Genomic DNA, 14652 nt, shown 5'->3' on the forward strand with positions numbered 1-14652 from the left:
TTTACCTGATAAGGAAGGTATAATATATTAGAATTCTGATAAGGGCAAAATGTATGGTCTGTGGATTACAACAAAAGCTTACATATAAAAATTTCACCGATTGCTATTATTTGGTAAAATGATAAAAAGGCTGGCTTAAAAATGTTTAAGATGTTGATAAACCTGACAAATAATTGGACTATATTCAATGTAGAAGTGATTGTGAATTGTTAACTGTGCCTCATTAAATATAAATTGCATTTCGATGACTTGTTTTGCAATTTTGACTAACATCAGAAATAAGAAAAACTGTGGAGAGCAGTATGGAGTTTCCTCAAAAAACTAAAAATGGAACTCCCACTTGACCCAGTGATCCCACTTCTAAGAATATATCCCAAGAAATCAGAAACACCAATCAGAAAGGATATATGCACCCCTATGTTCATAGCAGCACAATTTACCATAGCTAAGATTTGGAAACAGCCTAAGTGCTCATCAGCAGATGAGTGGATTAAAAAACAGTGGTACATCTACACAATGGAATACTATGCTGCAGTAAAAAGAAGGAACTCTTACCATTTGCAACAGCATGGATGGAACTGGAGAGCATTATGCTAAGAGAAATACTAGTAAGCCAGTCAGAGAAAGATAAATATCACTTATTTGTGGAATATAATAAACAACATAAACTGATGAACAAAAACAGATCCAGAGACAGAGAAGCATTGATCAGACTGTCAAACCTCAGAGGGAAGGTAGAGGAGGGTGGGGGTAATGGGGAGAGATCAACCAAAGGACTTGTATGTATGCATATAAGCCTAACCAATGGACACAGATACCAGGGGAGTGAGGGCATGAGTGGGTGGGGGAGGGGGAGTACAGGGGGATAAGGACACATATGTAATATCTTAATCAATAAAGAAAAAAAGAAGAAACAAGAAAAAAAATCACTATCTGTAGATGATTAAATTTTCATTTCTTAAAACAAAATACTGCATATTTTAAAAATAATTCTTATGTAAGGGATACCTGAGTGTTTTAGAACACTACATTGATAAAATATTTTTCCTTCAAATATTTGATAAAATGCAACTGCCTCTCAAAACTCAAGTTTCTACACAAAAACAAAAGTTATTCTTACAAAGTTTTTAAACAACAACAACAAAAATACTGCTATAGGCTGATTGTATAACCCAAAATATTCACAATATGTATAACCCAAAATACTCACAATAAGTATTAATATATATACAAGGCTAAGTGATTGGCCGATTGGCCAACTAGCCAACTGGCCGGTAGGTACGATGCGCACTGACCACCAGAGGGCAGCTGCTGAGCGACAGCAACTTTGCAGAGTGCCCTCTCACACTCTCAGATCCCTCAGGGGATGTCAGACTGCCGGTTTCAGCCAATCCCCCAGGCGAGGCGAAGGGACGCCACCTGCCAGAGGGACCCTGTCACTCCGCAGATGTCCTTCGAGCCCCAGTGCTGCCCCAGGTGCAGCAGGCTGGGGAGGGACTGAGGGAGGTTGTCTCCAGGGCATGTCCGGTCCGTCTGGCCTACTCCCACCCCGCCGGCCATCTTCTAATTAATTTCCTTTCAATGTACACGAATCCGTGCACCAGGCCAGTAGTTTTGTATATAAAATAGAATATAGGTCTACAAATCAAAAGAAAAGATGTGGAAGGAAGGAAGATTAATCTTGAATAGAGTTGGGTTAGAAGTACCATTGATGGAAAATAAACAGGCATTTTTCCTTTTACCCTCTCAGTAAAGTTGAAATAAATAGAAAGTCATGCTATGATTTTTTTAAAAAGCCAGTATGAAACTTCTAATTGCATGAAAGGTACATGCCATGTTATAACTACAGTAAGTAGAAGATACTGCATGTAACCGTATACAAAAGTGGTTCTACAATATGTGGCATTATATGCTAAGGAACCATCAAACGTGCAATTTCCAGGCACCATATCGCTTTGGCTGATAGGCAGCAATTCTGCCTCACTTATTGGAAAGTAGATATACTGTGCCCTAGAATCCCACAAAGAAAATTAGAAGGGGAAAAAAATCAATTTTGCTTTCATTCCAACTTGGGCCCAGCATAATTGCTCCCGCAAAGAAGGGTGGCAAGAAGGAGGGGCTGTTCTGCCATCAAGGAGGTAGTGACCACAGAATACACAATCAACATTCACAAGCGCATCATGGAGTAGGCTTGAAGAAGCATGCCTGTTGGGCACTCACAGAGACCTGGAAATTTGCCATGAAGGAGAGGGGAACTCCATATGTACATACTGACATCAGGCATTGACACTGGGCTCACCAGGGCTATCTGGGCCAAAGGAGTAAGGCATGTTCCATATCATATTCGGATATGTTGGTCCAGAAATTGTATGAGGATGAAGACTCATCACACAAACTTTATAAATTGGTTACCTACATACCTGTCACCACTTTAAAAAATCTGCAAACAATTAATGTGGATGAAAACTAATTGCTGATTATCGAATAAAGTTAAAAACTGCCTCCAAATCAATTTTATTTCACCAAAAGAAGATGAGGGCCACTTCATTTTGCCATAATGGATGTTTATGGAATTTTTAGCTTCCCAATAGAATAGTTATAAAATCTTGTCTAATCTTGATAGAGAGGACAATTACATGGAAAGAAAAGGTGGGATTAGGCTTAATAAAGATGATAAACCTTGAGCTTTCTCAAAATCAACACATTTTCTTAGTCTTTTTAATTTCCTCATTGTAATTTCCTCTGGTAAAGAGCAATCTTTTAAAACAACTCAAAATTTACAGCTTCAGCTGTTGAAAAGTTTTGTTCATGGACTTCAGCCAGTTTTTATTTTGCAGACAGAAGGCTGGGTAGACTGTATCTATCTATAGACAGTTTGTATTAAGAGAACACTCATTAACACATTATTGTATAATTATACTAACCCACTGCTGGCTTCTGTTAATATTTAATTTCCAAAGCTTCACTTCTAATTGAGGTGTGTGTGTTTTTTGAGTAATCATCATATAATCTTTTAGAAAGACAAAGAAAAAGAAAGGAACCAGATCAACTGCTACAAATGGTTTACTTATATTCAAAATAAATCATGTGATTAAAATAGGCACTTCCCCAGACAACCGTCACTCTGTATTTCAGTGAAAACACCAGTGACACTACCCCATGAGAGTTGAGAGTCAGCAGCCCTCAACTTACCTATCAACTGCATCTTCACTTGCCTTTTCTTTTTGTTTTGTTTCACAAGATGGAAATAAGAGTGAAGGTCAGAAGGTGCATAAAATGTGAGAGATACTGAAATACCACTGATAAAGAAAGAAGATAATTTTTTTCAAAGCTGTTGATGAAGGACCTGAGTTACTATGACTGCAAAAGTACATGTTCCAGAAAAAGAAATCTGGAAGGAGAAAAGCAGGAAAAGAGAACACGTAACTCCATACCAGTCCTTAGCAAAGCACATCTCTGTGGGGTACTTACTGTAAATTTGCCAACGAATACTACAGGTAGCTTCATCCTCCCTCATACATACCAAATGGAAGTAGTTAATGGAAGTAGTAATTATTAATAATGTATACATATACCAAATCACCACATTGTACACTTTAAAAATATTGTAATTTTGTCAATTATACGTCAATAAAGCTGGGGGAAAAGAGTCTATAATCTTTCTGAGATCTTAACACTGACATTAGCTTTTAAAAACAAGTTTGAAAGGAACTGAAATTGGCTAAAGTACTCAAAAAGTTCTATTAAGTTTGAACCAGCCACTTTGGTCCAATTTTCACTCCCTGACCTGGTATATGTAAACATGCACAAAGTTAGGCCTCATTTAATTAGCTAAATACTAATTAGCACTTAATTATTACTAGAAATTTAAAAATAATTAGTTTTGCATTATTCTTTTCTAGTGATAGTGCTGCCAGTCTCTGATCCTCTCAGTATATTACCATGTCCAGTTGAATGGGCCACTATTAACTATTAAGTGGACACCTCCTAGATTCTATCTAATTGGCTTGTTTTCTTCATTAAACTGTTACAAATTTACAAAATAAAAAATTTAGTCAATTTCTCTTAGAATCTCCTGACTCTTTGGGATTCAGAAATATCAAAGACTGAATACTGGACTATTAACTGATCATCCTATTGTGATATATAAACTCATCAGGAAAAATGATTTTTTCAGTATATAAGAGTAGGTAGAACTTTTCAAGTTGTAAAAAAATACCATGAATAATTTATCACTTTCTTTTTAATCATTTAGAAAAAATGAAACAAGAGAATATTAAAGTCCTTTTTAATAGTACAGTGATACATAGATTTACCTCATGTGATCTTTACATTAACCCAATAAAGTGCTACAGGTTAGATGTAAGGAAACCGAGCCTCTGTAAGATGAGCAATGTGCCCAGAGTTACAGCTATCTTTGAAAGAATTGCTATTGGAACTCTAACCAGTTAACTGCCAAGCCTGTGCACTCAACCAGTAAACCACTCAATTGGCCCATTTCTTGTAAACTTTGTAAAAAGAAAAGTCAAGCCGAAACCGGTTTGGCTCAGTGGATAGAGCGTCGGCCTGCGGACTGAAGGGTCCCGGGTTCGATTCCGGTCAAGGGCATGTACCGTGGTTGCGGGCACATCCCCAGTAGGAGGTGTGCAGGAGGCAGCTGATCGATGTTTCTCTCTCATCGATGTTTCTAGCTCTCTATCCCTCTCCCTTCCTCTCTGTAAAAAATCAATAAAATATATTTAAAAAAAATAAAAAAATAAAAATAAAAATAAAAAGAAAAGTCAACACTTTAAAATGATAAGTTTGAGGAACTAAATAAAGACTATGTTTTGTTTTTATAGGTTAAAAAGAAAATAAAGACCAAACTCCTGAAAGCTTGTTATCCTTAAGTTAAAACCAATTTAAACAACCAAAGGTGCTGTTTACCATGAGTCTGACAATTCAATTAAGGAAAATTATCAGAACCCTCCTAAATATAAAATATTCATCCATTCCCTCCAGAAATACATATTGAATATCTACTATATAGCAGGTACTGTGCTAGAAACTGAGGCTATAGAGATGAGCAAGAGAAGTGTGGTCACTGCCCTTGAGGAGCATACAGACAAGTTGGAAAGACATCCTCTACAGACAAATAGAGTAACATATGACTAGTGTGATGACAAGGAGATAGAAAGACACAGAGAAGCAGGGGAAACCTAACTCAGCCAGAAACTAGGTAAAACCTCCTTGGAGTTAGAGGGAGGGGTATGGGAAGGGCTGGGAGTGCTCCATGCAGAGAAGAGCATGCATCAAAGACTAGAGTAGAGATAAGAAACTGCAGGAATCCAGGGTGGCTCTGGCTAATAGAGTGCCAGAAAGGAGGGAGTCAAGCCTTATGAGTAGAAAGGTAGGCAGAGGCTAGATCCTGCAGGACACTGAAAGCCATACTGAAGATTATACCTAAGGGCAGTGAAGAGCCAATTTAAACAAAAAAGAGAGACTAAATCAGATTTTAGTTTGACAAGTATCAATCTGGCTGCAGAGTAGAGAGTTGATCAAAGTGGGGCTAAGGTCTGGGTGGAACTATATTAGGAAACTATTGCTATAATCCAGGTGCTAGGTGATGGTGAGATGGGCTAGTAGATATTTATGAGGTACTATAGATAGGACTTGGTGGGTGATTAGATGGGGGGTGATTTAAACCCTGAGGTGACTAAAGTTTAGAAGTAGAAGAACTTCATTGTTTAATTAAACTAGTCATTTAGGTAAGAAAAAAAAAGAATCATTTCTAAAAACTTATTCCAACAAAAACAAGAAGCTTACTTCTTTTATACTGTTACTATCACTTATTCATTAGTACCTTGAGTTTCAGCATAACCATAACTCACCTGGTTACCAACCAATAATAGATGTTCTCCAAGAAGAAAGTCTTTGAGCATATCTTCCATCACTATCATATGCTGGAGAAAAAGAAAACACAAGGTTAATTGTGTTTGCACTATCAAGGTAAAATAAGAAAGTTAACTATAGTGATGTCTTCAATGGAAAGGAAAACATCTATCATAATAGATAATACCTAAACAATTTGATTTTTTTAAAAAAACAAAAATTAATGCTGTGGTTATGTCAGTTATATAACCAATTAGGTCACTGATACTGAAAAACCTGAAATAGTACACCTGAGCAAAACTATTTTTTTCAGCTATCAAACAATATAGAGTTGGTTTATAATTTAATATAGTATTTAAATTATATATATGCAAGTATATGTGTGTGTGTGTGTGTACACACACACACACACACACACACACACACACAAAGGCTTTCTAAAATAATTGGGGAGTTCCATGGAAGATTTAACACTTATTTATTCTTAACCATTACCTTCAAAGAATATAGCTTTAGAATTAAAAATATATAATTTACCTTCCACATTTTTAATGTAAATCATGACACAAAATAATAAAAGAACAAAATTAAAGTGGTTCACACGAAGGAAATCCCATTGCTCTTTTGTATCTTGAAAAATAGGACATTAGTAGGTCACAAAGGCTCGGATGATGGGGATTGAGGGGAGAACTATCCCAAAACAATTAATATCCATATTACTTTCTCCTGGTTTTCTGTATTAAAGCAATACTGGTCTCATAAGTACTGAAATTACTGAAGTTCCCTACTTGTAAGAAAAGCAGTGTAGAGTTGGTAACTGAAACCATGAAATGGATGAGAAAGGAATCTGTTGTCTCAGTATTAAAATCTGATTCTGTTTTGCTTAAATTGGCTCCTCATTTTGTATCTAATATATGCTGCAGATATTTTTCTAGATTGTCACTTGCTTTTTTTCCCCAAAGTGGTTTATGTATTTTTTGATATTTAGAATATTTTCCTTTTACTTGTCAAATTAAGCAACATTTTCTGTCAGAGTTTCTTTCTTCAAGAGAAAATTAAGAATTTTTTTTCCCTCTTTCAAGAACAGATGAGTATTCCTTAATGTTTATCTTGGAGGTTTTTATTTTTTAAAATGCTTTCAGATACACCATGGAGCTAGAATTTTAAGAAGGCTTGGAGTAGGGTGATATCAATGTATTGTCCCTTCTGGATCACTTTTAAGAATAAAAAGAGACATTATCAATATTTATGCTGGGACAACATGCAAACCAAGGTATATGGTTACCTTAGTTCCAAAGGAGTCCTAGAACACTCTTTTAATCTGGTTCTAGTGATAATGTGGTCTGGAGACCTCTTCCTTCTGACTAAGATGATAATTCAATATCAACTTCCAGATAACATTAAATTCTCCCAGAAATAAATGGGCTAATCTGCATAAATAGATAGAAAAATTAGAATGAGCACCTGTATAGCCATGTAAAAAGGCAATGTAAATAAATGAAAAATAACCTAAGCTATATCTATACTTTTTCTCATGTCCTTCTTTATGCTTCATTACATCAAACTAGATTATTCAAATCAAATATTAGCTAAGGCTCAGGTCACTGCATACATCATTCTTCTCTTAACCTATTGGCCCACTTAGTACCACAATTTCTTAAATGTCTCCTCTCCAAGTTCTGTCTCTTCAGATTACTTCCTATCTCTCTAAAATTCCTGTCCATAGTCTTCTGAATTGGCTCTTCTTATAGTAATTCCTTAAATTTTCCATATGTTCCTTCATCTGTTCTCTCTCTATCTTTTTACATGCTTTCTTGAGCTGAGGGGGTCACAGGATAGGGCACAGCAGACTGTGTCTATTCTAACATGGCATCCACTTGAGGACCAGGGGAGGCCATGTGCAGAGTTGGGAAGTCCCACTCCAGTAACTGAAGAGCTACTTCAGACCGTACTCTCCTAACGCCTTTCTCATCCATTCCATGGCTTCAACTACCAACTCTACACTGATCTTCAACAGCAAGACTTTTTTCCTCAACACCAGCCCTGTACTTCTGAGTAACTATCGAACTACTAGGTTATTTCCCAGTCTCCTCAAACTCATTATATCCAAAACTCGGCTTATTACTTTCTTCTCAAAGTCATTCTTTATCCTGTATCTTTTATCCTGATTAATAGTATCATTTTCTACTTCCTGGCTCCTCCCATATCAAGAGTCAATTAAACAACAAGTCTAAGCTATTGAACCACCAAAAAGTCAAGTGTATTTATCCTTTCCTTTTTATCCCCACAATTTTCATACAGGTTTTTATGATCTTTGGCCTAGATTTTTATAAGCCAATTTGGCTTCTCTAACTTAAGTCTCTCCGTGAGCCAACATGCTCTCTGCAGTACAAGCATACCTCATTTTTTTTTTTTTTTTTTTTTTTGCATTTCACTTAATCACACTTCACAGATTTTGCATTTTTTTACAAATTGAAGGTAAGACCCTCCATCAGCAAAAGGACTACGACTTTGCTTTATTGGTATATACTTTATTGCGGTGGTCTGGAACCAAACCCACAATATCTCCGAGGTATGCCTGTACTGAATGTCACTTCGTTGTTCAAAATCACGTCACTTCTCTCTTCAAAATTCCCTAAAAGACTCCTAATACCTTAGAATCAAAGGTCCCTCCTTAACTTATTGATTTAGTCTCAGTCTCATCTCCTACCACTCTCCTTCTCCTACATTGTGTTCTTCTAGTCATGGGCACAATTTAAAATAGCTTTTTCTTTATTTTTTAACTTTTCCACCAGACCATGTGCTTCTGGGGGGAGAATCTTTGTCTTTCATCTCACACAAAGTTCTACTGACTCTACCTCCTAAATAGCCCTGCAATGTATCCTTTCTACTCTGTCCCCACTGTCACTGCCTTTGTTTACTAGTAGATCCTTCATGACTTTCACCTGAACTATTACAACAGCCTCCTAGTCTCTCTCTGCCTTGGTTTCAACTTACAGACAACTTTAAAGACTGAATGCAAAGCTAGCAAAAGTGGAAATGTGCTTAAAAACTTTCAGTGGCTTCCTCATTCTTCGGAATAGCAGCCAAAATCCTTAATTAGCAAGGTCCAGAAGATGTGACCCTTTCCTAACTCATCAGCCTCATCTCTTGTCACTCTTCCATTTGCAACCTCAGCTCTGTGCCAATGACAATTAATTATATGTAGCTCCCTAAATCGGCTACTCTCTCACATAGCCAAGTCTCTACAAATGCTAGTCTCTCTGCCTAAGAGACTCTCTCAACTTTGCCTGGTTAACTCATTTTTCATGATCATTCCAATCTGGGACCAGCCTCTCATCAATGCTACCATAGTAACCTGCATGCACTTCCATCATACTGTGTAGTAACTATGTGTACTTATTATGTCTTTCTCCCCCCTTGACAGACCCAGCTCTGGAATTGTGTACATGTGTGTGCACATGACTGTGTGTGTGTGTGTGTGTGTGTGTGTGCGTGCATACATGTGTGTATTTTCATCTCAGTATTCTAATACCTTATGACAAGGCTTGACATATGGGAGTTATTTTTTAAATTTTTCATATCTAAAGCTCATTACGCTTATTAAAAGGCTATTAAACTCTCCTGTAATTTCTCCTCCTTAATGCTGCAAGTGTAATATTCCTTAATCACAGATTTAATGAAATAATATTCCTGATTATGAACACTTAAAATATAATTCATCCTTTCATTAATTAGCTCAACAGATATTTATTCAGCAGTCACTCTATGCTAGGCACTATGCTGTTTCCTAGCAATGTACAAAAACACGTTTAAAAAATCAGTTTCAACATAACGTGGTAAGAGGACCACAGGGCATAGAACAAGAGTATATAGAAGCACCTAAATATTCAAGAAGCACTGAAGACTACTGCTTCAAAGATGGAGTGTGGCATAAAAGGAAACAGTAATGAATGCAACAAAAGCAAATTTAATCAAGACACTGTCCCTGGAATTGGTACAGCTAAACATTTTCATTAATAGCTAATTCGTAATGCTTTATGAAAAGAAGGTATGTTTGGAGCCAGGCTACAGAAAGTCCCTTAGAGCCACTGTGTAAAGTTCACAGCAGCCCTGCGGACCTCAATGTCTATGTCACAAGCACCATGGCAACAGACACTATGTTCAAAGACACATGGCCTTCCCTGCTACTGAATCTCCTACATTCTTGTATGCTGGCAAGTCTTTTAAACGTTTGCTACCATGGAGTTTTTCAAATTTTCACTTATATCAAAGTTTCCTAATTCTTTTTTCTTTATTCTTTTCTCCTACATGGACAGAGTGTGATATCAATACCTCAAAATACTCTATTATCCTTACAATTATGTTTTTGTCTTTATTGACAGGAAAGATTTTTTCCTCCTCTGTGTCTTATAAGTAACTTTATTTTCTGTTCATTTGTCTACTGCTTATATAAGAATATTAATGCTCTGGAAGAAAGTAAAATCTCTATTAGTTAACTGGCTACAGAATGAATAAAAAGCAAATTGGGTTATGCCTTTTGCTGTGCTATAGATCAGTGGTTAGCAAACTGCGGCTTGCGAGCCACATGTGGCTCTTTGGCCCCTTGAGTTTGGCTCTTCCACAATATACCACGTGCGAGCGCGCATGTACAGTGCGATTGAAACTTCATGGCCCATGTGCAGAAGTCAGTTTTCGGCTCTCAAAAGAAATTTCAATCGTTGTACTGTTGATATCTGGCTCTGTTGATTAATGAGTTTGCCGACCACTGCTATAGATGATAACTAAAATTTTAACAGATTTCAAAATATTTCATTAATATTTGTATTGAGAAAGAAGAATTTGCCTAGATAACTTCTATGTTGTTAATATAACATAGGGATATAAATTATGACACTCATTGAACAACAAATAGAATTGGAAAGTGGCAGATAAAAGAAATTTTACTTCAATATCCCTAAATCCTTAATATAGTGAAAACAGTAGGTAGTTTTTCTAACATAATTAGTAAATGTAAAGCTATTATTTACATGCAGATTAGTGACCAAATATTACAGAAAAATTTTAGTATGTATTTTATTATAAAATAACCAATTGACAGAGAATCTGGAAAGGAAAAACTTTTTATATTATGAGTGATTTTCTCTGGAAAAAATCTTATTAAAGTAAACATCTACAATAAAGCATTCTATGTCTTAACAGAAGGACCATAATTATAGGTTTGCAAGTGGAAATTGTCTACTGTCTTCCCTTAAAAAAAAAAAGAAGGAAAAGTAAAAGCTGGAAAAATATTAAAATTTTTCCAAAAAAGGAAAGGAATATGAAGGAAAGAATGCATTGGACAGCTCCAGCCAGGTGGCTCAGTTGGTTAGAGTGTTGTGTACACCAAAAAGGTAGCAGGTTCTATTCTGGTCACGGCACACACCTAGGTTGTGGGTTTGAACCCTGACTGGGGACCATACAGGAGGCAGCTGATCAATGTTTCACTCTCACATCGATGTTTCTCTCTCTCTCTCTCTCTCTCTCTCTCTCTCTCTCTCTCTCTCTCTCTCTCTCAAAATTAATAAAACACTTCCTCAGCTGAGGATAAGAAAAAAAAAAAAGAATGCACAGGACACATCCTTTTTTAAACTCAAGTTATTTAAACAATAGGAAAACAAAATTAGAGGATATTAGTTCTACTTTGTTTTTAATTTAATAATATATTCATTTTATTTACCTGAATTTATTATACTCTACTCATAGCAGCAGCTCTTCCAACATTATAATGCATTAATGGAAGATGTTTTTCAACACTTCACTTTGCATCATCTGAATTGAATTTAGCAAATTATAAAAATAATTAAACAGTTTCACTTGAATCAGAATGAAGTACTACAATGTAAGTGGTGATTTATCCAAGAATGCAAAGCAGGGATTTTACCTGAATGTTGTCATAGAACAGAACATCAGGCACTTTCATTTTCTCGTGGGCATTATAGATTGGTGTACTAATAGCGCCAATTCTCAGAGAGCCAGATGTTATTTCACCTAAAAATTTCACACAGGACAAAGAATTACCTGCAGAATTGCCCTCACAGAAGTCAAACTCAGCCCATACAAAATGCAATACAGTGTCTTTAATATCCTGTGGATTCATCAAGGAATTTTAATTTAACATATAAAAGAAATAAGCTTTAAGGTGGTAATAAAAACCTTGAAGGTGTTTTACTCGCTAGAGAGTTTTTAGCTTTACATAAAAAGCTTAAAGCTCTACAAAAAGCTTTCAATGACCCAAAATGTAATCCTATATAATAAAAGGGTAATATACAAATTGACCCTAACGGGGGACTGACCAGGAACAACCAGTCACTATGACATGCACTGATCACCAGGGGGCAGACACTCAACGCAGGAGCTGCCCCCTGGTGGTCAGTGCGCTCCCACAGGGGGAGCTCTGCTCAGCCACAAGCCAGGGTGAGGGCTGCAAGCACAGCGGCGGTGGCGGGAGCCTCTCCCACCTCCTAGGCAGCTCTAAGGATGTCCGACTGGTGGCGTGGGCCCACTCTTGGGAAGCGGGCCTAAGCCATCAGTTGGACACCCGCCGAGGGCTCCCGGGCTGCCAGAGGGATGTTTGACTACCAGCTTAGGCCCGATTCCCCCAGGGAGCGGACCTAAGCTGGCAGGTGGACATCCCCTGAGGGGTCCTGGCCTACGCCCTTTCGGGCTGAGGGACCCCCCTGAGTGCACGGATTTTCGTGCACTGGGCCTCTAGTAAAATATAATTAAAACAATGTATATAGCAAACAGCATATAGATAAAATTGAAAGAAGAAAACAAAACTCAGAACTCAGTCAAGTAACCTTAATAAGCTTGTTCAGTCAATGACTATCACACATATATAAGCCAAATGCACATTTAAAAGCTCTGAAGTACTTGAATATAATTTTTTCAGAACCCACTCATTCAAAACCCCATATGAGAATCCCCTAGATAGCCAGTCAAAAATACAAATGAACCAATCCATGCCAGGCTTCCCAAATTACATTTTCAGAGATGATCTAGGAGATCTGTATTTTCAAATAAGCACACCAGGTGCTACATAATTATTTTGTGATAATTATTATTGCAATGTCTCTTATAGTTGGTCTAGAATAGAATCCTAGCTCCTTGAAGCCAGGAAACTAAACAGTAAGTTTCTTGAAGTCAGACAACATCTTTCATGTATATTCCCTATAGTAACCAGACATGTATGTTCACTGTCTAATATATGCCAAGGTCAATAATAATAAACTGCCCAGCTCGTGTTCCTCAGTGGTTGAACAATGACCTATGAACCAGGAGGTCATAGTTCAATTCTGTTCAGGGCACATGCCTGGGTTGCAGGCTGGATCCCCAGTGTGGCTGTGCAGGAGGCAGCCAATCAATGATTCTCTCTCATCACTGATGTTTCTATCTCTCTCTCCTCTCCTCTCTGAAATCAATAAAAATACATTTTAAAAAAGATTAAAACATAATAATAACACTAATGGTAGTAGTTGTAGTAATTCTGATGATCACAATAATAGAAGCTATCATTCATTGAGAACTGTCTATGTGCCAGATCCCAAACTAGGAGCTTCAGCTTATTGTTTTCTCATATAATTTCATTTTATTTTCCTAATAATGAGACAAGAATTATGAAGAAGCTAAGAAAAACCTAAGTTAAGTAATTTACTTAAAATCTCCCAGCTAGAATGGATACAGCTAAAAATAGAACTAATATTCTTTCTACCATGTGGGGTATGTTCAATCCTTTGACTCCAAATAATATTCCATCCTATGGAAATACCCTAGCAAGCAGGTAGACAATTATAATGCCTAAAATAACTGACCCATCTTTTCCCTCCCTACTTTTAATAAGAAAGTTTCTATTTGTGTGCTAAAGCATTTTAAAAGACAAGGTGAAAAAGCAACATTTGCGTCTATGGAGCACCGTGAACAATTTTAAGCTAAAAATAATTAAACTGTCACCCTGCTTAATCACTGCTGAGTGCTACACACTTGCCACAGCACAGTAGACCTCATCTCTCAGTAGATCCTCACCATTTTCCTTTTAGCTACAAGTTCCATAGAGGAAAGAACTGTAAGCTGTCACTGAGGATTTATTTATTTATTTTTTACTACCATCAGGTCTCTGAAATAGATCAAATATAAAACTGTAAAATGAAAGACCAGGACTGTGGCAGTGAATTTACTATATACTTGTATGTTGAGATGACACACATAATTTCATATTCAAACAATATCTGATATCACCTATGGTTTAGTTTATGGATATATTTACTTAGTACATTTAGGGCATTAGTACAATTTAATTCAATGAACCCATATTTACTGTTAAAATTTCAAGATAGAAAAGGGAAAGAATGGTGATACTATAGTTCCCTGGGAGAAATCTGGCTAACGATCTAAGAAATCTCAGAGGATGGCATTATTATGATAAATTTGTCAAATCCTCAGACTGGTAGGCTCAAAACCAGATTTTGTCCTCACAAGAGAGGACAAATCTAACTCTCAGGAGATTATTAAAGTCATAAATTCTGATCTATAAGTAATTTTTATATATAAAACCAGAATTGCAAAGTATTACATTGCAATGAAAACTGCAACTTTCATATGGACTATATGACATACTGGTTGTCCTATCAGCATACTGTCTAGAGGAAGACCTGCACAACAAAAGCTAAATCCGCATCAGAATGTTGCTTTGTGAGTATGGTCCCTAAACAAAGAAAGTGAATTAGCCCAGCTGGCATGGCT

The 14652-nt window shown here is 36.7% G+C and overlaps 1 protein-coding gene across 1 annotated transcript in view; it reads right to left on the minus strand.

Moving 5' to 3' along the window:
• Positions 1-14652, minus strand: part of VWA8 (von Willebrand factor A domain containing 8) — a 407937-nt gene that overhangs the window by 216129 nt on the left and 177156 nt on the right. Inside the window, exons 19-20 of the mRNA XM_080659387.1 lie at positions 11795-11901; positions 5871-5942 (exon numbers count right to left, since the gene is read on the minus strand). Of these exons, the coding sequence (XP_080515513.1) occupies positions 5871-5942; positions 11795-11901 (179 nt within the window). The remainder of the gene's footprint in view (positions 1-5870; positions 5943-11794; positions 11902-14652) is intronic.

This window comes from Plecotus auritus (assembly GCF_963455305.1).
Source record: "Plecotus auritus genome assembly, chromosome: 3".
NCBI lineage: Eukaryota > Metazoa > Chordata > Mammalia > Chiroptera > Vespertilionidae > Plecotus > Plecotus auritus.